This window comes from Pristis pectinata, chromosome 15 (genome assembly GCF_009764475.1).
Source record: "Pristis pectinata isolate sPriPec2 chromosome 15, sPriPec2.1.pri, whole genome shotgun sequence".
Lineage (NCBI taxonomy): Eukaryota > Metazoa > Chordata > Chondrichthyes > Rhinopristiformes > Pristidae > Pristis > Pristis pectinata.
Window position 1 is genome coordinate 32,171,269 of NC_067419.1, and position 23,644 is coordinate 32,194,912.

General features: G+C 38.1%; 1 protein-coding gene across 1 annotated transcript in view; it reads left to right on the plus strand.

Annotated features, from left to right (window-relative positions):
• otogl (otogelin-like) overlaps positions 1–23,644 on the plus strand; it is a 117,066-nt gene that overhangs the window by 60,622 nt on the left and 32,800 nt on the right. Inside the window, exons 29-37 of the mRNA XM_052030706.1 lie at positions 1,172–1,328; positions 2,156–2,182; positions 3,232–3,399; positions 6,797–7,075; positions 12,931–13,048; positions 17,177–17,256; positions 18,385–19,220; positions 22,710–22,811; positions 23,375–23,468. Of these exons, the coding sequence (XP_051886666.1) occupies positions 1,172–1,328; positions 2,156–2,182; positions 3,232–3,399; positions 6,797–7,075; positions 12,931–13,048; positions 17,177–17,256; positions 18,385–19,220; positions 22,710–22,811; positions 23,375–23,468 (1,861 nt within the window). The remainder of the gene's footprint in view (positions 1–1,171; positions 1,329–2,155; positions 2,183–3,231; positions 3,400–6,796; positions 7,076–12,930; positions 13,049–17,176; positions 17,257–18,384; positions 19,221–22,709; positions 22,812–23,374; positions 23,469–23,644) is intronic.

A 23,644-nucleotide genomic window follows, 5' to 3' on the forward strand; every position in this document is an offset into this window, starting at 1 on the left:
ATGGTTGGAAATCTCATTACTTCAGAGGAATACATTGGAACACATGAATAGGGCATTTATCCACTCAAACCTTTACCACCATTCAATAAGATCATGGTTGATGTGTGACCTAGATCCACATATTCCTCCTTTCCAAATATCCTTTAATATCTTTAGTTGACAAAAATATATCAGTTACAGATTTAAAATGAACGATGGACCTAGCATCAGTTTCTGTTGGCAGAGAGAGCTCCAAGTTTCTATATCCTAAAATGCCTGTTCTCCTAGTCCTTGACTCCCCAATCCACTGAAATAGTTTCCCTCCACCTATTCTATTAGCTTCTCTTCATATTATGAAAACTTCACTAACAACTCCTTTTCCTTCTTTCTTAGGTTGTGAAATCTTTCCTAATTTAATCTGTGGAGTGTAGGTATCATTCTTGTAAATGATGCCAGCACTCAATGCCAGTATGATCTGCCAAGGTTCAATGCTCACAACCACTGTTACGAGGCCAATGATGCGTTACCTGAGGGGTCTGGTATAAATGTTTAAGGTTTCTATGGATCTCACCACATTGCACCTGAATTGTCACTTATCTAATTTTGAAATTAGACAAGCTGACCTGCAACATTTCCCAGCTTTTCCCATTGGTTATTCCTGTGGCTGTACAGGCATCCTTGCTATCTTGGTCAAGATTAAATAAAAGTTAGCTGCACAGTGCATAAAAAAATAAGAAATCAACTAAATGGTAATCTGCTAATACCCTTGAATGAATGGTTGAGGCTTCACTGTTGCTCTTTCTTGGAAGCCATCTTGCACATTGTTTCCTGTACTCTGTGGACTCTCAATAACAGCACTGGGATGAGCATTTCAGGGCTGTAAGATATTGTAATGTAAACAAAGGGTTCCCCACTGCTGACTCTCTAATCTTCTTTCTATTCAGAGCATTTTTTTCATAACTGCTATTTAAATAGGACATTGAAATGATTTGTATTATTTGATTCAGTAAATTACATAGTTATCCAACATCCCCTAGATGGCAGTCCTGTGCCATACAACTATTTGTGCTCTTAAAAATCTTGTGCATATTTTTTTAAATTTTAAAATATTTTATTCAGAATTCACTTTGACTTAAGGTTGACTTTGTTTTGATAATCTGTGTAAGTAATAAAGGTTTTGGGTTTTTTCCAGGTTGATGTCACCTGGTTTTACAAGAATTGTCTCACCGACACGTGTAACTGTAACCGTGGCGGGGACTGTGAATGCTTTTGTACCAGTGTTGCAGCTTATGCACACAAGTGCTGTCAAAAAGGAGTGGCAATCAATTGGAGGTCACCTAATGTTTGCCGTGAGTATTATCAGATATATGTTAGATATGGCACATGAGTAATGGCACACAGGAAAAAAGTGCTTCAGAATGTGCAACAATATAAAAGATAAAGGACTCACAGCATATTGTAAGTTGATGATAGTACTGACTTTAAAATATATTTAGTGGATGAATGGTAAGTATCGTTTTAACCAGCATGCAGTCATTTTTTGGGCATTGCAAACACTAGAAAAACATTGATTACTCTCATCTCAATCAATAGAGTAAGGCTTATTGAAATGATAGCAATCCGGTAATGCTATAATTTGTTATTTTTGGGAGCTAATGCAGATTATCTGTGTTTTTAATTCCCGGAAACAGGAGAATAAGTGAAAAATCTCTCTTGATTTGACTTGTAGGAAGTGCAAAAATCAAAAGATCAGAAGCATGGGATTTCAGCCAACTTGACCTATGGGGATAGTAACTTTAATCAAAAATATAAATACCATATGACCTTCAAGTTAGCTTATAGAAATTATTTAGATAGATCTGTTTCTACTTACAGCACATTTTCATGATGTCAGTTGTGTGCTATCTCTAAAGTCACGCACCATAAAACTGAATATAAATCAGTGAACTTGTGGCTAGAATTTGTTGCATGGCCTATAGTTTAATCAAAGAAGTTTGTATGTAGATTGGAGTAATGATAATATTTATTGGAATTCTTGTGTTAATAAGACATATTGACCTTTAACTTGAACATGGACACAAAAGAGACAAACCTGCTTAGAAGGAAACAAATATTTAATTGCAGCATCAGTGTTTAGAGTGATTTTTACTTATTCTATATTCTTGACATCTTTCAGCTTTTGACTGTGAATATTACAATCAAGGTATGTATATTTTTATGCCTATGTAAATACATTTAGGAATCTTTCAAATTTCAATGAAAAGTAAGTTTTTTTTAATGACTTACTGAATTTCCTTTGTTGATTCCACATTGCTTGTTTTCAGCATCCACCTTAAAGCCCAACTCTGCCTGTCTCTTGGCTCTTCCAATCCTCTCCACTTTTGCTTTTGCTCCTCCTTAGTGCATAAGGCATTTCTCCTCAGTGTAACACAGGTTGTGATATCTTGCTGTAAATGAAAAACACCTCTACATGTAGAAACACATGGGTCTTTCAGCATCTAGTCCGATACCTGTGTAAAATTCAGAACATGCCAGATATCAAAGTGTGGGTTTTCAGAGTTGAATAACTCAGTGATCCCTGTGCTTAAATGTGGAGAGCTCTTAAAGTAAATTTTAAACTGGTGGAAAGAAAATCAGGCTGGTTCTGTTTTGTTTTAATTTTCTACTCCATCCACGCAATGTTTTACAGACAGACATTGAGGAGGGAAAATCATCTCATTGTGTCCTTTTTGATAAGTAGTAACATTCTGATATATGCCAGTTTTGTAAGTGGATACAGTAATTCTCCCTTTTAAACATTAAACACCATTTTTACTTTATATCAGTGGTATTTTATGTGGTGTACTTGTCACGGACACTTGGAAAATGAATTCTTCTTTTTCTTTTCACTGTCATCTCTTGCTAATGGTGACCCATTTTCCCAAACCAAGGACCATTACAATCCCTGTCAACGTGTTTAATTCCTCTGCTTTTACTGAACAGGTGACAGACTAGGGTGAGATGAAAGCTGGGGGCACTGAGCATAGGCCTTTTCTGTCCCGAGAGATTTTGGGGCGATCCTGTCATGCCTTTATGAATTACTCTGTCCAAGAATGGAACAGCTTAAAGAGGGAGCATAGAAAGAAGCTAGTCTTGTTACCTTGGGTGGGAGAGCAGAGGAAAATAATATTCTGAATTCACTATTTTCTTGCACTTAGTTTCACCAAAAATATTGTGGTGTAATATTTCAAGTTATTCTTGAAATCATTTCAGATCTTGGAGAAGGACCATATTTGCTTATCAACTACTTGTGGAATGATACAGTTATTGCAAGCAACAGGATAAATGGGGACATTATACCCTTGCAAATAAACAATGCTGGAGAGAACAATTTAATGAATTTCATGATTACACCTGGACTGTACAAGGCAAAACACTCAAGTGAGAAATTTTTTTGAATTCAATCTGTAAAAGTACAATGGATGGTCGTGGGATTTTGCACACTTCCTGTAATAACGCATGACAATGAAATATATTGCCTTTGTTTCTGTATAGGTATTCTACAAGGCAGAATAGTCTTTATTTTCAGTCCCTATGAATAAAAGTGTTTGGGAAGTCCATTTGTGGTTCATTATATTGGATCACTAGGCATCAATGGCCACAATTCATCCATGTTCTTCTTCAGTTTGTTCTAGATGGTGTTGTCCATTTCCTGTTTTTGTCCTGTCAGCAATAGCTTTAATAAATAAAAAATAAAATACTGGAAAATCTCAGTAAGTCAGGCATTTTTGCTCAGTCATGCTCACTTCCATATTCACAGCCCAACTTTGTTCAGTGTTTCCAGTATTTTCTGTTTTTATTTCCAATGTCCAGCATCTGCAGTTCTTTTGATTTTCAGCAATAGCTTAAGATACAGTATGTGGGCTATCAGCCTCAAAGGATTTCCTTCCCATAAGAGTTTGTTGTATTCACAATCAACTGCCAATATTTAAGAATTATAATTCTTTAATTCAAATATAAACAGTCCATCACTGCTGGTTTGGACAACACAGAAAAGACAAATGCATCTTGGTCTGTTCTGGGCATGTTGTGTCACCTTAAACTAATTCTTTCGGACTTGTATCACGCTATAAGTGAATCATGCAGACTCTAGTATATCCTCTTAGCAAAGAATTACTCTACAGTTTTTATTTTTAAAGGTGATGGTTAAAAAGAGAGTTGATAACTTGGCAGTTGTTGTATTATTGATTACAATAATCTTCCATGTAATGAAAGCATTTTTAGATGCACCTCTTTTGTGAAGCAGCCTCTTGTCTCATTCTAAGGAGTGGTACTTTTTCAGAAGTACCATCTTTTCAATAGATATTGAACCAAGAACTGATCTGAATGTTGAGCAAGATGTAAAATGTCCCAACGTGCATGCTGAAAAACAGCAGTAAGTTCTCACAGAGGCCTGTCAATGTTTATCCATCAATTCACACCACCAAAAGCAGATTAACCACTAACCATTTCCTCACGTGCAACTTGGCAACTTAAAAAACAAAAGTAATTAATTGTATGTCAGGTGCTTTGTGGCATCCACAGTCTCTGAAGTGTGCTGTAGAATTCTCATTAGCACTTTCTAGATCTTGCTGAGTGTTACTTAGCCTCAGTTACATACTCTCACCTCAGTTACATACTTTGCCCAGACCAATGAAGGACACTATTTACTATGGAATCCAATTTATGTGGTAGTAGGGGAATGCGAAGGTTTCTTTTCAGGAATCATGACATAGAAAATGATTTCCCCGTTAAATCCATACAGGTCATGGAAACTGATATCTTCCACCTTGAATCCCTTCTAACCTTATCCTTCTAGAGGCCTTATAAAAGACTAAAAACGGTAGACTGAAAATGATTTAAATTCAATCTTCTTGCATGACTTCAGAGCTGACTGCTCCTCAGCTCTTGGTAAAGATTTAACTGGTAGTTGGATATCATAAAATAAAGTGCAGCTCATTAATGAAAGCACTTGTATGCAGACCTCTGCTTGTCTGGCCAGATGTAATCAGAAGGTAGTACAACTCACTCCCATCAGGCATCCTCCCTCTTTGTGTCTGCGTTGCAAGAGTTCAGAGGAGTGCTCTCCATGAACAAGATTCCTCTATCCCATTCAGAGTAAAGTTGCCAATCTCCTCATAGCTTTGCCCTCAGCTTGAAAAAGCAAAGTGGAGAACACAAATATAGAGATTAAAAATCCAAACAAAATGGTGAGGTTCATTTCTCTAAACTTACTGTGACCCTGAAAATAGGAACTTTGGATGTTCTAGAATTTTCTGGATTGCAATTGAAATTGTTTAGAACCTGAGAGAAACGATTCAAATGGTCAAGTGTCGTAGCACCCCTTTCACCTCAAAATTTCTCTCCTCCAAGAACTCATCTTTACTCAGAATTGATGTAATGGCAACTTTCAATCAGAGGTGATTTCCTTACCTTCTGACTTGAAAAGAATGGGTTTTGCTATTGTTTCACACCTGATGTGAAAGTTTATCCAAAGGATATACCTTGTATATTAGCCTTATGTTGACAGGCTTTTTACTGTTGAACTTGATCCTCGTATAAGTGTGTGCACTTTGCAGTTGAGTCATTGGATGTTGACCAGGTGAAGTTAACTCTTTCTGCATCAATTGAAGAAACCCGAAGTGATGCACCATAGATGCAGACAAAGGGATGGAAGATCCTCCTAAGGCGAGAGAAACAACAGGAATGGTTTCTACCATAAAGAATGAAATCTGGGTATTCTTGTGTTGCGCAGATAGGACAAACCATTGATTCCAAAGCAGTTTTGTTACATTATTTCTATAATATCATTATCAACAGATGGGAGAAAATTCATAGGATTAAGTGGAGCTAAGAACATACTTAAAAAAAAGGCCATATATCCACTTGCTTTACATTTTTAATTTAGTTAAATTTTGTGGCTGACAGGCTTTTAGTTGGCTTATGATGTCAGGAAAATGACAGCCTGAGAACATAGTATTGAAATAAACTTTTCTTTTTCACATTTTTTACAGGACTTTATTATTATGTCCCATCTAAAAAAAATAATTCCCATCATACTGGGGAGTCAAATGTAAAAATATTGTATCAACTGTAATATTGATATAATTTTATATTTATTTTGTTAATGAGAAACATTTCTGTGGGAAACTGTAAAGGTCAGTCTTAAATAGGTTAGCTTTTACATTGTCAATCAACAGCAAAATGAAGATAAACAGTTTTGTTAAAAAGAATTAAATTCTAAAATTTGAATGGCTCAGCGCTTGACTGGAGTAAGCATTAATAAGATCAAGTAAGATTGTCCAAATAGAGAAGTTTTGCTTCTCATCATTTGTGGCTCAGAGTTGTGAACTTAATTTCTCTAATGTAATGATGATCCCAGGACCGTTCGTAAATGCTCATTTGGCAGCTGTTGGTAATTTATCTATATCAGATGGTGTACACAGAATGAGAAACAGGAAAGAAGATTGGATCGAAGAAAGGTTTTTGAATGCTTTGTTGCATCACTGAACTAAATTGATAAAACAGTTTTGAAAGGTTTCCTTCTATGTAAGTGATATGTATGCACTTGGTTATCATACATATTTTGTATGACTGTACTTGCATGGAGCTCCAGGGAAAACAAAGGCTATTGTCAATTTTTATATTAATGTTAAATATATAATGGTATCTTAGCTGTAGGATATTTACATTTCTATTCAGAACATAAACTATTTTTGCACGGTATTTTGAACACCTTTAACCTAATTTTATGGTTGAGAAGCCAAAAATTGATTTAGATATTGTTGTAATCTTACAGCATTGCCTGTTGTTTCCCTTGAGTCTGCTGAAAGACCAAATTACTTCCTACACATTGGTGAAAGTGATGATCTACGCTTAAAGCAGTGGGAAGACAACCAACATTTCCATAAAGCTGCTTCATTCATTCATCACCAGAACAACTGGATCTCAGGCTATAGTACCTTTGAATTATACAGCAGGAAGGGATATTTCATTTCACTCACACCATCAGCTGTTAAAGTAGTTCAATATGAGTACTCCGAATCATTTAAACTCTCAAGCAGCTTTAGAATTGAAGGTAAGTGACCAAAGGCCCATACAGCTTCCTAAAACTAAATGAATGTGCTTGACAGGCCTCACTAGTCTGATGGGATAACCTTGTCTGTAGAAAATGTTCTAACGTTTAAAGATATCTTTTTTTTTGGAATAGAGTTATCATATCTTGTGTTAAATGTTTTCAGGGAACACTAGGACACTGTTGTTTTGTCTCTTTGCCATAAATAAAATTGGTCTTTGGAGTTTCCTCCGTGAATGCCCTGAAAGTATGTCTAATATTTGTCCTCCTTGCCAGTATCATAATTCCCAGTAATATTTCACTCATTACATTTATGTTAATTTATAGGCTACGCTAATCTATTCAACCAGGTGTCATATCACACAGTACTTTGAGCTACCAGGTCAACTCTTGTATGTTACAAAACCTCAACTTTAATACATGAATCAACCATTGAAGCTTCTAAAAGATAATATACTATATATTGAATCAATGTTTATCATATCACATGCTACAGTTAATTTTGGTGCATGCAGCTAATAATTGCATTCAGTGCACTGAACAATAATGTAATGAAGCAATCACATCAAATTTATCTTTAGTGGTTTCTCATTTTACAAATAAAAAGCGTGAATTGCATCTGGGAAACCACTTATGAAAAAGAAAATCATATACTGTATCTATGGTGCTTTATGAAGTGGAAATACAAAACCATACAACCTGGAGTGAATCACAAACCTATATTGTACTAACATCCCTCTTTAATGCAATTCACCTAAATTTTTACTTGAAGATATAACGTACAGATTACTTCATTCCAAATCTGCATGTGGGTTGGAGCTTAGTATCGTTAAGGTTGGAATGTTAGCAACTTATTATTTTGACCTGCACTTTCAGAGCAACCAGCAAAATTCCCATTTTAAATGTTTTTATCAAATTTTGGCTTGTATCAATGCCCAAGTGATCTTCAATTTAATTTCCTTATATAAATATTTTTTGCTTGTTTGTAAGTAGCCATGTTACATGGAAACCAATCTTCACAAAATTGAAGAGTGAGGTGAGAAACAGAAATATATATGATCTAGTCTTTGTTAGACTTTAACTTCTAGCTAAGGTTAGAATTCCAGATCATGATATCTCCCTTGGCGTTGGATGCCTTAGACATACCTAACATTCTGGTCAATGGAAATAGCCTCTGATGGGTGAGTAGAAACAATATATCTATTTTAATTGCCATTTATCACAAGAAACACAAAATAGTACACAAGACATTTCAGTCAATATGTATTTTGAGTGTTCTTGTCAGTTTTGATCTCTTCAAATTATTTTTACATTCCATCTCTGTGGGAAACAAGTAGGTGCAGACATTGTTACCAACATTCTTCTTTTCCAACCTTTTATAAATAACATTTAGTTCCACACTGCATAATAGAGGTTATAAAATAACTACTGGATTCACATATGGCAAATAGATATTGCCACATAAAGTACAAGACTGGGCCCCTTTGCTTTCTTACTGTGGAGCTTTCATTAGACCATGTATTTTCTATGGTACAAAAGCAACTAAATAATCCTGACGCACTGGAATGTAAAAGGAGATGCCTTGCAAGTCAGGGATATTGTGCTGAAACTAAAACTACTCAAAGAGAGCCAACCAAAAGCTATCAGAACAATGCTCTCTTCAAGGCTGTTTTGCAGCATAGATTTAGCCCTTGATTTTTACCCATGACCCTCTGCATATAAAGAGTCAGTTAATACTCTAAAGGGGAAAAGGTTGTTCTGTTCACGGAAGTAGCCTGTAACCATATCTTCTAACTGGCACAGCTGTCTACATAGTAGGATAAGGAAAATATTTCAGTGCGTCTGTTTCTGAAAGTTCATATTTTTATAGTGATAAAATTACTGTAAAATTGCTGAGCAATCATATTTTGTGGATGCTTTGTGCAATGGTTTTTACTTCGGCTGTACAATGTTATGTTTCCTATTTAAGTGATAAGTACACTTTTATAAAATGCATTATCCAAACAGAATTGTAACTATCCAGTAAGTTGGTGATGTACAATTTCATTAGGTTTCAATATTTAAACTTTTAAAAAGCATTTTTAAAAGGAAGAATATTTTTTGAATGTGATCTTGTATGGTTTTGGCTTGCACGGTTATCCTAAAATAATATATTGTTTACAAACTTTAGCTTTTAGTTAATACAAATCATTTGCTAGTTTCATAGATTCCACATGAATTCTTGTGTGTTATAACAACTACAGTATATGGTGATAGGAAACCTAATGACAGGTTCCATGTTATCATGTTACCTCTGCTCTTGCCCTTTCACTTGTCTTTGTATTAATGACAAAAAAACGTTCCTGAGGCCATTTGCAGTCAGTTTCAAGTCCAGGACATGAACATGAACACATTTAGATTCATCAGCCTTCTTTTGTTTGTGCCTCACTAATCTTTTTAGAAACACATGTGTTGCAACACATTATCAAACACTGTAAGTGGAAATTTTCCTTTTTGTTTTCATTCTTATAGATTCTGAATCTTATAGAAGTCACCACATTGTATGGTGATAATATTACAAATGAGAGGGCTAAGGCACAGGTAGGAGCAGGAATACACATATGAGCTGGGCATAGAGCAACTCTGCTGAGGACAGTGGAGAAATCTACAGCCTCTGTTGACCACTATTTTCAAGTCAAACAAGAAAAATGAGAGAATAAGGTTGTAGTCACACCAAAAAAGATAAATAAAAACAGAGATACAAATATAAAATAAAAAAATTATACATTTATACAGAAATACATTTTTTTTCTATTCCTAATCATGTATATGAAAATTAAAAATGAAAGAATGTAATGAAAATAAGATTAAAGCGAAAGATTTTATGTAAGAGCTTAAGAGCACATCGATCCTCAGGATGGCAAAATAACATGGGTATCACCTTCCAAAATGATATTGAGTGCTCTGCAGTCAAGTGTTAAATTTGTTTAAGTATGACTTCCTGCCCTACAACTCCAGCATGGTGGAGAGCTGCATTTTGAAAGTGTTTTAAAGATTCAGTGAATTATCTGGGCAACATTAACATATTACTGACATATTGTTGGGACCTGCTACTATCCAAGCACATGTGGTATTGGAAATAAGTATTAGCAACAGCAGAGTCTAAACCCACACGCTTGCCAAAGTAGAGAAAGTTTGCAAAAGTAGCAAAAATGTGCCAAATGCTCTTTGAATCCACTCTCGCCAACTGTAAGTTGAAAATGGGTTAAGATTGTAAGTGAAAACCCAGGGCTACATGAGCAGGTTAGAGGCTGGGTGTCCTGCAGTGAGTGACTCTCACCTCCTGACGCCCCAAAGCTTCCCTTCCATTTACAAGGCACACAGCAGGAGTCTGATGGAATATTTTCCACTTGCCAGTAAGAGTGCAGATCCAACAACTCTGAAGAAGGTTGACAACATCAAGCCTATTTGAATGCTCCCCCTCCCACCCCCCATCCAGCACCATAGATATTCATTCCCAACACTACCAGGGTCCTACCAGTGGCTGCAACATGCATCATCCACATAATGTGCTGTAGTTACTCATCTCAACTACTTGTCTGCATCACCATAACCCGCAATCTCCACCACTAAAAATGTGAAGGTCAGCAGGTACAGGGGTACACCACTGCCTGCATATTTGCCTCCAAGTCATAAACTATCCTGATTATAGCTGGCCCTTCATTGTCACTGGCTGTAAATGCACTCAAACTCTCTCCCCAGCAGCACTGTGGGAGGACCTTCACCAGAAGGACTGCAGCATTTCAAGAAGGTGGCTCACCATCTTCTTGAAGGCAATTAGGGATGGACAATAAAAGCCTGCTTGCCAGTGATGCTCAGATCCTGAAAAATGAATTAAAAGTATCTTACAGCCAGAGAATATATTCTCTGGACACAGTAACATATTCATTTAATGACACTAAGTTATAAGATAAGATTTCTTTATTCGTCACATGTACATCGAAACACACAGTGAAATGCACCTTTGCGTAGAATGTGCTGGGGGAAGCCTGTGTTCTTGTTCTCTGTAAACATCCTCTTCTGTGCACATATGCAATGCTTCATCATTGAGAGGCCAGACGGCATAACATGAAAGAGATTATCATACCAAGAAATATTCTGGACGTTTGATTTTTCTCTTCCTCTTTATTCCTTGGTCCTTGCATGACACCTTTCACCTAGGAACTGACATAGAAACTTTTTCTACATTCCTTTCCAATATTCTTTCCCTAACAGTCAATTTTAATCATAAAATTTGAATATAATAATATTAAAATTCTCAATACAAAATATCATTCTATTTATTTACAAGATCAACATTATATCAGCATGACATCAATATTCCTCTACATACATTTCATGACCAGACAGTCCAAGTGATTTTTATATGGGTTCCACCCCTCAGTGTGCAGTGGTGGGAAAGCCACCTCTAATTGTTGTATAGGAAAGTGGCAGCATCTGTGATAAGTTCAGAGAACTCCTGCCTGAACCCACACAGGTCAGGATTTAACACATCTTTTTGGGAAACCACACAAGCTCTTACACAAATTGTTTGCATCAATTTCTTTTTGGAGGACTTGATTTGCCTATAGCTCTATAAGCAGCCATGTTTTAATGCACCAAAAATGGTTTGGTTAGTTTCTAATCAAAAGTAATATATTGCATAACTTATAAAAGAACAACTTATCTAAATGACTTCATAATTACAACAAACATCCCTTAATATAATTCCTTAAAGAGTCAGAATGAATGAAACACGTACAAGATGTAATCTAACCTCTTATGAAGAACTTTTTATATATTTTAATTTGTTATGAAAATATAATTTTTTTCTGTGCTGAGACTTCCAGACAGCCTCTTATTTCCTTAGAAAATTTTTTAGTATCTGCCTTTTTAATGTCTCAACTCATTATTTTCTTACTTTGATTCTGGATTTTGAGTGCACATTCAGTCAGTTCACAAATGTTTCATGTTTGTACATATTTAAAAAATATACATTGAACTTTCTAGTCTATTCCCAGAATATCTACAGTGGCAATCTTTAGGAAGTTACACTGGGATAAATCAACTGCATGCCTTGGCTTTAATTAAACTCTCTATTGGCTGAAATTGTCCAGCTTACTTCCATTGTTAAAGTAGTGACAATTAGAACAGGTTGTAAAAATGATATAAATTTGATGGAAACTAACATTAGAACAGGGACATTTGGGGTATCTGCTAGGGGAGGAGCTCAAGGTGTTATGCAGGGTTAGGGCAGAAGTTGGTATGTTGGCTGTAAAATTAAGAATTTGTAATAATTAGTCCTCTTTATAATGTGTCTTTTGCATTGAATCCGCTAAAGTGTTTGAGGCTTCATCTAGGGACAGATCACCTTTGTGGACTCCACTTTTGCCCTGCCATTAATGTGGGCATTTTTATCTACCTGGACTCTGGGTTGGTGGTTGCATCAAGACTGAGTTATGAGAAATGTAATGAATGACGTAATTATACTGGCTCCTTTGCATTTAAGCCAGGCCAGCTTTCCCTGCAGATACTGTTTGATGCTTTTTCAGCACAGAATTGTTAATACTGTGTACTGAGCAATTTTTTTCACTCCATCTATTACCTTGTTAGCTTTAGGCAGATTCCTGCTTCGGTTCCTGGGAAATTCTTAGTGATTCTTTCTAATGACGGCTTTGCAAAGTGGCAGCTAGCAAAACAACATGGGAGGAAAGGACCTTTTCTCCCAGGGCACAACAATTGATTTACTTTGTATAGGAATTAGTGGGTTATTTTGCTGTTTCTTGTGGGTTTTAAACATCAGAAAGAAGCCTCTATTAATACAAAGAATTTTCTTTCAGAAAGCAGCAAGGTTATACCATACAGAACAATGTGTGAATATCGATATGAAGCCTGCATCAATCCTTGCATCAAAACATGTAGTGACCCTCATGCAATAGCCTGCAAGTTTTTATCACCGTAAGTGTATGTATTTTGTTAACTTGGAGAGCACAGGATTTACTGTTTTTCTACATTTACTATATTGTATGTAATATAGAATATTTATCACATTTTCATGGTTACTGCATGCTTGGTAAAAATACAAATTTCTGTAACAGGTTGAAAGTTTAACCCATATTCTCCTACTTACTGACATATTTAATTCATCTATAATTATTATTCATGATGTTGATGTACAAAACCACCTCAAAATCCTAAACCTCACTTATCTCATTATTAGGGTACAGAGACATTCCTGAAATCAAACACTTCCCATTTGCCCAATTCAGAAAACCCTGACCCACCATATGTCCCTTCAAGCCCCTCTCACATTCATCATTTTCTGGATCCAACTCAATAGATATGCCAGCACTTGTTTCTCTCCACAACCACATCTACCCTGTCCCCTTCCATCCCTCCTCCCAACTTTACATCGCTCTGTTCCTGTTTTCGTGTCTGTATTTCCACCGTCACATCCGCTTTCCTTCGCTACAACTCAGTGTTATCTGGGACTCATACCATGCGCTTTTTAGCTATCTCCCACCAGTTCTTGTTGAGTCCATTTAATCACTGAGATCTGTCTCCTGGTCCCTAGACAGTATTCTAACTAAATCTGCTGACAGCTTAAGCTTGCACCCCATCCTCGCTGACATTTTAAATAACTGCATCATATCTTATACTGCCTGGCTTCCTTGATAATCTGTTCTAACCATTGGCAGTCCTCAGACCTCCTGGCCACAGTTGTTACAATCTTGAAAACCATCTCTTCATCTCCTTGAGTCCTTGAATTCCTCAACCTGTCTTTATCTTTCCTGCAATTTCCTTGTTTTGCAGTGCAGAGGATATATCTGAAAATTAAATAATAATAGGATTTTAGCAGGACGAGACCATTCAAGCTATTAGGACTTCTGCAGCTCTTTGACAGAGAGAACTAATTAACTGTCCTCCTGTGCTCTGTCCTGAAGTTGTGTAAAATTGGCTTTTCCTTTTGAATGCCCATCCTGAAACTTGCACAAGCGTTTTCGATGAGTCATTCCAGTTGAAGCTGAACAATGCAGTGGTGCCTGGGTTTGTGTATGCTTAGAGACAGAATTCCAAGCCGTCATTGACTTGTTGTCAAGAGGATAGGCCTTGCCCTCAATGTGTGCAAGATAGAGGTCCTCGAACAGTTTGCCCCTCATCACATCGCCCACCAACAGTAAAGGTTCATGGCAAGAGTCTGCAAATTGTGAAGAGCCATGGAGTTATACAGCATGGAAATGAGCCCTTCAGCCCAACTTGTCCATACCAGTCAAGGTGCCTTCCTGAGTTAGTCCCATTTGCATGCATTTGGTCCATATACCTCTAAGCCTTTCCTATCCATGTACTTGTCCAAATGTCTATTAAACATTGTAATTGTACCCACCTCTACCACTTCCTCTGGCAGCATGTTCCAAATACCTACCATCCATTGTGTGATAAAGTTTCCCCTCGGTTCCCCTATAAATCTTTCCCCTCTCACCTTAAGCCTATGCCCTGTAGTTTTAGACTCCCCTACCAAGGGATAAAGGACTGTGATCATTCACCTTGTCTATGCCCCCCATGATTTTATAAACCTCAAATTTCACCCCTCAGCCTCCTATGCTCTAGGGTAAACAGCCCCAGCATATCCAGTCTCTCCTTGCAGCTCAAGCTGTCCAGTCCCGGCAACATCCATGTGATTCTTTTCAGCACCCTTTCCAACTTAAGGATAGCCTTTCTATACTAGGTGACCAGAACTGTACTCAATATTCTAGGTGCAGTCTCACTAATGTCCTGTACAGCTGTAACATGACACCCCAACTCTTCTACTCAGTGCCCTGACTAATGAGGGCAAGCACACCAAACACCTTCTTCACCACCCTGTCTGCCTCCATCACTTTCAGGGAACTATTTACTTGTATATTTTGGTAACCACTCTTGGCCAGGGCAGACATTAAAGGTATTGGCGAATATAATCATCAATGTACCAGCACGGCCTCTGGTCAATTGGAAAAAAGGATATTTGAAGATCAAGACCTCAGACTTGGCAGAAAACTCATGGGCTATGATCAGCAGTGACCCCTGAGACTCAGCATCCAATGGATATAGATCCTCTACTAATCTACCCTTAGTAGGCAGACGCTGATGGGAAAATGCTCCACTGCCTCCAGTGTGCCAGGACAGTGCTCAGTTGAGTGAGGAAAAGGATATTCAAAGACCAAGACGTCAAACCTAGCAGCAAGCTCATGGTTAGTGGGTAGCAGTGATCCCTGCCATCCTATATGCTTCAGACACATCGACAACCTACAGTAAGCACCTCGAACCACTGAAGTAGTATTATATCCCTGTCTCCACAAAGTCCTCCAAAATAATTATCAGGATAGGCAAATTGATTTCAGTGTCCTCCCCCAAGTTATTGTACTCAACACTGAGGCTTTGACCATGCTCAACCATATCACCCCTATACCTGACACCAGACTCCCAACACTCTACTTGAGCTCCATTATGGAGAGAGATTTTCAGGAAGACAGAGGATAAAAGATATCCTCAAAGTCTGCTTGAAAAAATATAACATCCTTTCCATTTCTTTGGAATCCCTAGTCTGTGACCGCTCAAAATGGGGGAGAATCCAGGAAGGTGCTGAGAACCTCGAGTGTCTAGGGTGGAAGCACTTAGAGGGCATCTGCACACAGCAGGAGGAGTGCATGATATCCCAAAAAAAACCACCCATCCTCTTCATCAAATATCACTTGCCCAACCTGGAGTAGAGCCTATGGATCCCACATAAGACTCTGCACCCTCCTCAGAACCAACAGAATTGGAATAGAAACAAGCTATCTTCAATCCTGAGGGACTATCAAATAAGTCATGCAATTTGTTACCTCACCACCAGATGGCACATTTTGCTGCTGTGCTGTGATTCATATTGCTATTTCTCAGATGTCAGATGAAGTTTTATATTCAAGAAATAGCTAAGATTTAATGTAATACATTGAAATACATTCCTAGTTATAACTGCCTATGGGAAGGGTAAAAGAACAAATTATATATCTATGGGGAAAATATTGTAATGTAATAAAATCACAAATTATAACAGATAATGCCAGAAATAATCAGCAACTCTGGGGAAGAATTGTGGAAAGAGATGCAAAATTCAGGTCAATGCAATCTGTTAACTCGGTTTCTCTGTCCACAAATGCCGCCAAGTATCTTGTTTATAGTCTGCTTTTATTTTTGATTAATAACTGTATTTTCTTACATCTATTTACATAAACCTTGCTGTTTCACATTATGGAGGAGTAATCATTAACCGATCTTGATTCTGAAGGTGGTAGATTGGTTGGCTTATCGGAGCACCCTGGAATGCATGGTTCGGTGATGTGTGGGTTATTGCAGTCTTTGGGAGTTCTGAATGTCAATGTTGTTGTTGCAGGGAAAAGTTGAGCAGAGCCAAACTTCCCCTGAAGAAAAGTGGAAGAAGAAAATGTCCATGAGACTTTTTCCCCTCGCAGTAGTTGCCAAATGATTGAGGCATATAAGCAGCTTAACCACCTGCTCTCTCTCCTCTGCAGTTGGAAGGTCTGGAGAGATCAAGGAGAAAAGCAGAGAAAGTACAAGGATCTTGTCCAATCCCTTACACCCAAGGGTTTTAAAGGAAGTGGCCGCAGAGATAGTGGACCCATTGGTCAAGGTTTAGATGAATGAGAGGAGATTTTTTGAAATATGAGATACTAAAGGGGCAGGACAGGGTAGATGTTGAGTGGTTCTACTAGTAGGAAAGTCTTGAATGAGGGGGCATGGTTACAGGATAAGGAGATGGTCATTTAAAACTGAAGGGTGTGGGAATTTTTTTTTAGACCCCGGAGGGCTGTGGAGGCTAGATCAATGGAGGTATTTAAAGAGGAAGTAGAATGGTTTTTGAAAGATCAGGGAATTTAAGGTTATAGGGACTGTCACAGAAGAGGGTCTGAAGCCTGGTGCTGATCATTGTGATCATATTGAATGGCAGAGCAGGCTCATGGGGCTGACTGGGCTACTCCGGCTTCTACTTTCTTCTGTTCTTGTTCTCAAAGAAGAAATAAACCATTATATTTTTTTATCACGCAGGGTAGAGGGATGTATGGCACATTGCCCAAAGGACATGCTATTTGATGAAGTCACACTCCGATGTGTTCATCCAGAGGACTGTGAGTGTCTCGGTTTATTGAAATCATTTCCATTTCCTTGGTTATTATTTATTAAGGTGAGGGATGAAAGACACAATGAAAATCTTCACTAATAAGTATTTAATATTTCTAGGCCATTTATATTATCCCTTAATGTTAATGCTTTGAATTGTTCCTCCTATTTCCACTGAATGCTCCACTTTCTCAATGTCAATTCACTCAGAACGTAGATACAAAGCAAGAAACTTATTTTTCTTCAGCTGTGGTTTGATTGGTAGTACTCTTGCCTCTGAGTTAGAAGTTTGTGGCTTCAAGTTCCACTCCTGGGGACTGAGATTATGTACAGTAGTTAGGGAGGCACAAGAGATGCAGATGCGGGAATCTGGATGCAACACACAAGATGCAGAAGGAACCCAATGGGTCAAGCAGCATCTCTAGAGGGGAATGGATAGTCGACGTTTTGGGTCAAGACCCTTCATCCATACAGTACTTAGGTAATGCTTTGTCATCAGAAGTGTCACCTTTCTGATGAAACATTGTCTGGTCTGTAAGATGTCGCTACTTCAATGAAAAGCAGAAGAGATGTATCCTTGTGTCCTTGCCAATGTTTATCACTCAATCTGCATTACTGGAATAGATAATCTGAGCATCATTGCATTGCTGTTTGTGTGAACACTATATGTAAATAGGCTATCACATTTCCCATTTTACAACTACAGCACCAAAGTACTTTACTGGCTGTGAACTGCTTTAGGATGTCTGAACAGAATGTGAAAATTGCTATATAAATGCAAGTCTTCCTTATTTTTAATTTATTAAGTCTTAGTGATTCAGGTCATTGGCTTGATATTGTCATAGAAATATTAACCATGATGAAGCAAAACTAAAACTAATTCAAACTATACAGTTCTTATAACTAATAATACTTATATTTAAATTAATGCCTAACATGTTAAAATAGTTTAGATCTAAAGATGTCACTAGATCCATAATGCATAAAGGGGAAAAAAACCACAAGAATATAAGATTCCTTTTCTAACAATGAAAGTAGGGAAATAATGGCAACTTCAGTGAAAGCAATAAAGATTATGGGTTTGACTGTAGTACTTGTAACAATTAATGATATATTCATTGTTTATTTTCTAACAGGTATCAATGTAACCGCAACAGATTTACCTTATCTAACACCTACAACAACAGAAGCAGCATACAGATCACCCACCACACCAATGACTCCAATAGTAAGAGAGTTAACAACTTCCATTACTGGCCCATTGCCAGCTCTTTCAACAATGAGAACAGTTACCTCAAAACCCCTGGTAACTACCCCTACATCAGCTCACACAACATCTTTTACATCCACGGAGCTTTCAATTTTAAGTTCTACAAAGACCACGCTAACTTCTGTCAGGAGTACCAGAACAACAAATGGGATAACAGCGGTTCCAGCCCAGCTTAGAACTTCCATTTACACTACTGAAAAGATGCCACCTTCCACAAGTACAGCTTTTCGAACCATATCTGCTAGCAACAGATCTGAAGTGATTACTTCCTCAACACATGTTGCAGAAACTACTGTTCTGCCAGAAGTTATGAAGACTCAGTATAGTACATCCATTGAAAGCACAACAGCTACATTGAGTCAACAGTCAACAGCAGAGAAGTCTGAAATCACAACAGAGGAGATTACCAGCCAGTCTGTAGCACCAGTCACCATGAGCAGGACAACCACCCTCACTCCAGAAATGCACGTCACCCTTGAAACAACACCAGCTTCCCCAGTTTCAGCTTCATCTACGAGTGTTCAGGAGAAAGCCACATCAGAACTGTCCACTGCATCACTGACTCCTCCTTCTACTCTGACAGCATCTATTTCTGCAGCTTCAACTAGTCCTCAGCCAGAAGCAACAGTTACATTTGGTATCTCAACGATACCCTCTTATTCTCAAACCGAACCACCATCAGTGACTCCAACACTGTGCACAGTAGGAGCATATTTAACTTTCTTTTCCTTGAACAAAACCTATAAAATTAAAAACTAAAAAATTGCTAGGATTCTTTAAGTGCTTGTTGGAAATTTGAATAAACTTGTAATTTTTTAATATTAGCTCATACAGGTCCTCCCCAGGTTACATCAGGGTTCCGTTCCTGAGAACTGTTCATAACCCGAGAGTTTGTAAATTGGAAGATCTGCCACCTGGCAATATATTGAAATAAAAAAATAGGCGGGGTGTAGTTAAACCAGGGCAGTTAACTCAGCCATTCAGATATTGCCACAAGCTGTGTTCCCACACGGCAGAAGATGTCTGCAGCTGCCAACAAATCCATCAAGCCAGTCTCCGAAATGCTCCTTTGTATGTAGGGGCTATGCATAAGTCAAAGGTTCTTAACCTGGGGAAGACCTGTATTAGTAGGCATTTATCGTTTGATATGTTCCCTTCAGAAGAAAAATAGATATTTCTTTCTCCATCATAGAGTCATACAGCATGCAAACAGGATGTTCTGCCCACCACATCCTCACCCACCAGTGGGCAGCCATCCATAATTAATCTCCTCTTCCAGCACTAGGCCCATTACCTCTATGCCTAGGTGATTCAAGAGCTCATCTAGACACTCAAATACTATTAGTGACTCTTCCTCCACCACTCTCTCAGGCAGTGCATTCCATTTCACTCTTTGGATGAAAGAGGTCCCCTTAGATTCCCTCTAAATCTCTTATCCTTACTTTGAATCTATGTTCTTTAGTTTTATCTACCTCTGATATGGAGCAAAGTTTCCTGCAGTCTACCCCCTCTGCACCCTCTTCAGGCTATCTTTCCTGTAGTGCGGTGACCAGAAGTGCACAATACTCCAGCCGAGGCCTGACCAATGTTTTATAAAGTTGGAGCATCCCCTCCCTGCTCTTGTATTCAACACCTGACTGATGAAGGCCGGTATCCCATATGCCGCCTTTGCATGTTATTTACCTGTGCTGCTACTTTCAAACATAGAGTCATAGATCTTTGAACTTGTGCACCTAGGTACTTGACATTGCTCCCCTCATTATCCCTCCCAATGATAATTGCTCCCCCCAACCAGTTATCTGGTATTTAGCCTTTAGTCTTTTTTCACATGAGTATCATCATGCCAGGATATATTACTATCATTCAACATCACTGAAGCTTCTTCTCAGGAGGATATTTTCCTGCCAGTTTTATGCTTCCTTAAAAGAAGTGCCCAACCAATGTATAGAGTAACTTGGACAGATGCAAGTCGTATACTTAGGCAGGCAAATTTACATTAGAAAACTCTGATTTTTTTGTTAATTACTGAGCTGTGGGCATCACACACAAGATCAGCATGTTTTGCCCATCCCATGAGAAGGTGGTGGTGAGCTGCAGTCTGTGTGGTGAAAGTAGTCTGGTGAGGTAGGGTGCTCCAGAATTTTAACCAGCTATCACAGCCCCGCTCTGACAGCCATGTCCTTTAGGTCAGTCATCTTGGTTACTAGAGACGCTACTGAGATGATCTAAGTGATGGTCATTGAAGTCTCCAACACAGACTATATCCTATGTCCTCACGACCTTGGGTCTCTCTTGAAATAGTGGTCAACATGGAGGAGCACTGACTCATCAATGGGAGGAACTAGTGGATAGTTTCAAGAGCAGATTCCTTTACCCCACTTTGACCAGATGTCTTGAGTCTTTCAGTGGATGGAGAGTTGATCATGTGGACTTTCTGGTTCTCATCCTCATGACTGTGTTACTCCCACTGGTGGATTGTGCTCTCAGTGGAGCAGGACATACCCAGAGATGGTGAGGGAGTAATGTGGGATGTTGCTGATTCTGCAAGCATGAATTTGCAAGGGTTTTGCACGACTAATCGATAGAAGGTTTTGGCACATTCCCAAATGTTAGTGAGAAGGATTTTGCAGAGTTATCTTGGCTGGAAACCAATGTCCAAGGCCTTTAGTGGGAAGACTAAAAGTCACACTTTCTTTTCAATGAGATAGATGTACTAAGTGAAGTAAGTGATTGCATAATGCTTGAATAGTTTGAATAATCCAAGAAATTGCTACATATTAACCCTGACCATACATTTCTTCAAGAAGGGGAGCTTTGTTTTTGTAAGGTCCTTATTCATTTATTTAGGATTTGGCTCAAAATATATCATTAAGTTCATCATAAAACAGTTTTTTCTACCCAGTCCGGAAGAGAAAGCATTTATTCAATGCATAGAGATTCAATTAATGTCCTAAAGGGAAAAACTTGAATATCTACAGATCTCTCACCATGATATTAGAAAAAATAATGATTTGAGAGTTAAACAGGATAGACTTTGCTATTTGAATGCCTCATATTTCATAACATTTTTCATATTTTTCTCACAACATAGAAGGAGGCCATTTAGCATCAGAACGTGTATGCCTGATCACTTACCCAATCTTTAGTCAATAATTCCATTGTATACCTTAGTGCATACTAACATGCAAAACCTTTGTGACGTTGCTAATACATTAAAGAGTATAGATACTTCATCTTCTTTAAGTCTGTCCAGTTTCCACTACCACTTATTATACTCCTTCCTTTGTTTATGAACATTCTTGGCCTCTCAGTCTTTACCATCTATAAGCCTCTGATGGATTCAGTTTGTCTTTGGGTTGCTTGGATTTAAAGTCTGCCAAAGAGTTGATTCTCAATTAAAGTCCAATTAAAATAACTGGCATAAGAATCAGCTGCCTAATAGAGAAAGCATCTGAATTTTATTTGCCTTGTAGTCAATTGACCTGAAAATTGGATAGTTTAAAAACAGGTAATGCAAGTTTTATTCTGGGATGATAAATTGAAGATCCAACCTTGGTCTTTCACCAACTTCATATGCAGTGACATGAATATAGATGTATGATTTAAGCTGAGGTTAATAATATTCCCCACAGTCTTGTATTGTTTTAATTATTGCAGTTTTTAACTCTGTGATGGCAGGCATGGTCTTGCATTTCTAGATTCAACCTCATTCACCATTTTCTATGGCTATTCCAAGACTAAACTCCTGTGAATAGAAATTGTTCAACATGTAAAAATAATATACAAGGCAATAGCCTTAGTTTTGATTGAGTGGGGGAGCAATTTTCTAATACATACTACATGTAGTGCCATGTAGATGTTAGAATTGTAATTCCTGGGTCATGCATGTGAGGTTACATTCAAGTCACACAATAAGCTCAAGTGTCGCCTTGCCTCTGCAAATATCTGCTCTTAAGGCAGAACCCACACTTTAAATAGTGAAGTCTCTTTTCATGCAGGTTTGTCCTCAAATGGTGGAGTGTGTGATGGCGATGGCCATGGGTTGGGTGAGGGCGGGAGCATTCACCACACATCTCCTATGCCCAATAGGACATTGTTCCACTAACCTTGAAGAAGGTGAAGTGGCGGAGCAGACTCGATGGGCCAAATGGCCTACTTCTGCTCCTTTATCTTGTGATCTTGTGACCACAGAGGCATCATGGAGGAATGGCCTTCACTGGCAAATTTATCAGTGGTGTCCCAACTCTAGCCAAACCCTTTCAATCAATGCAGGAACAAGCTACCACACTCCGGGTAAGTCCTGCTCCTGCAGTCACTCACAGGTTGCATTTTTGCAGTAGAAAATCATATGAGTGATGTCAATCATGCATTGTGTATTGGTCGAGGGCTCTTAGCACTTCCAATCATCATATGTTTGCAGGAGTTGGCCACAGTTTCCAGATGGGGCAATCCATGCACAGAATTTGGTTTTCAACATAATTCTATTGTGTAGTGCATAAAATAGTTGAGGTACACATTAGAATATATAGGACCTGGAGTTTTTGCTTTATACTCTTCTCTCCACCCTAAAGTGATTTGGTCTTTAACTGTGAGTTTAGGTTTGATGAAACAAATGCAGTGAGCAAAAGATGCCATTAATTATAGGGGCATAGCTCTCTAATATTTACGATAATTCCATCTTTTGAACCAAAGTGCCATGATTATTCGTCAAATGCTGATTTGTATTTGAAACAAAACATTGCAACAGATTTGTCACAACTCAGTAACTGTCTTACCAAGCATTACTTAATTTTGCTTAGTGAATGCCCTATATATATCTTCTGATATTCTTTTCAATTCTGTGTTATTTCTTCCAGTGCCCTTTTAATGTGACACAGCCAAGTTGTGGTTTTCTGGGAATGCCTGTCCAAATCAACAGTGACAGGTGCTGTCCACAATGGGAGTGTCCATGTGAGTGCTGGTTTTGGATTTGTGCTGCACCATATTAGGCAATATACTTACAGAAAACCTTATCACAGATAACAAGATGCAACAGAAAATGCACAAATATAACATAGAACAAGTACATTCATTCCTGAAATTGAAAAGCCAAAAATCCACAGATGCTGGAAATCTGAAATAAAAAA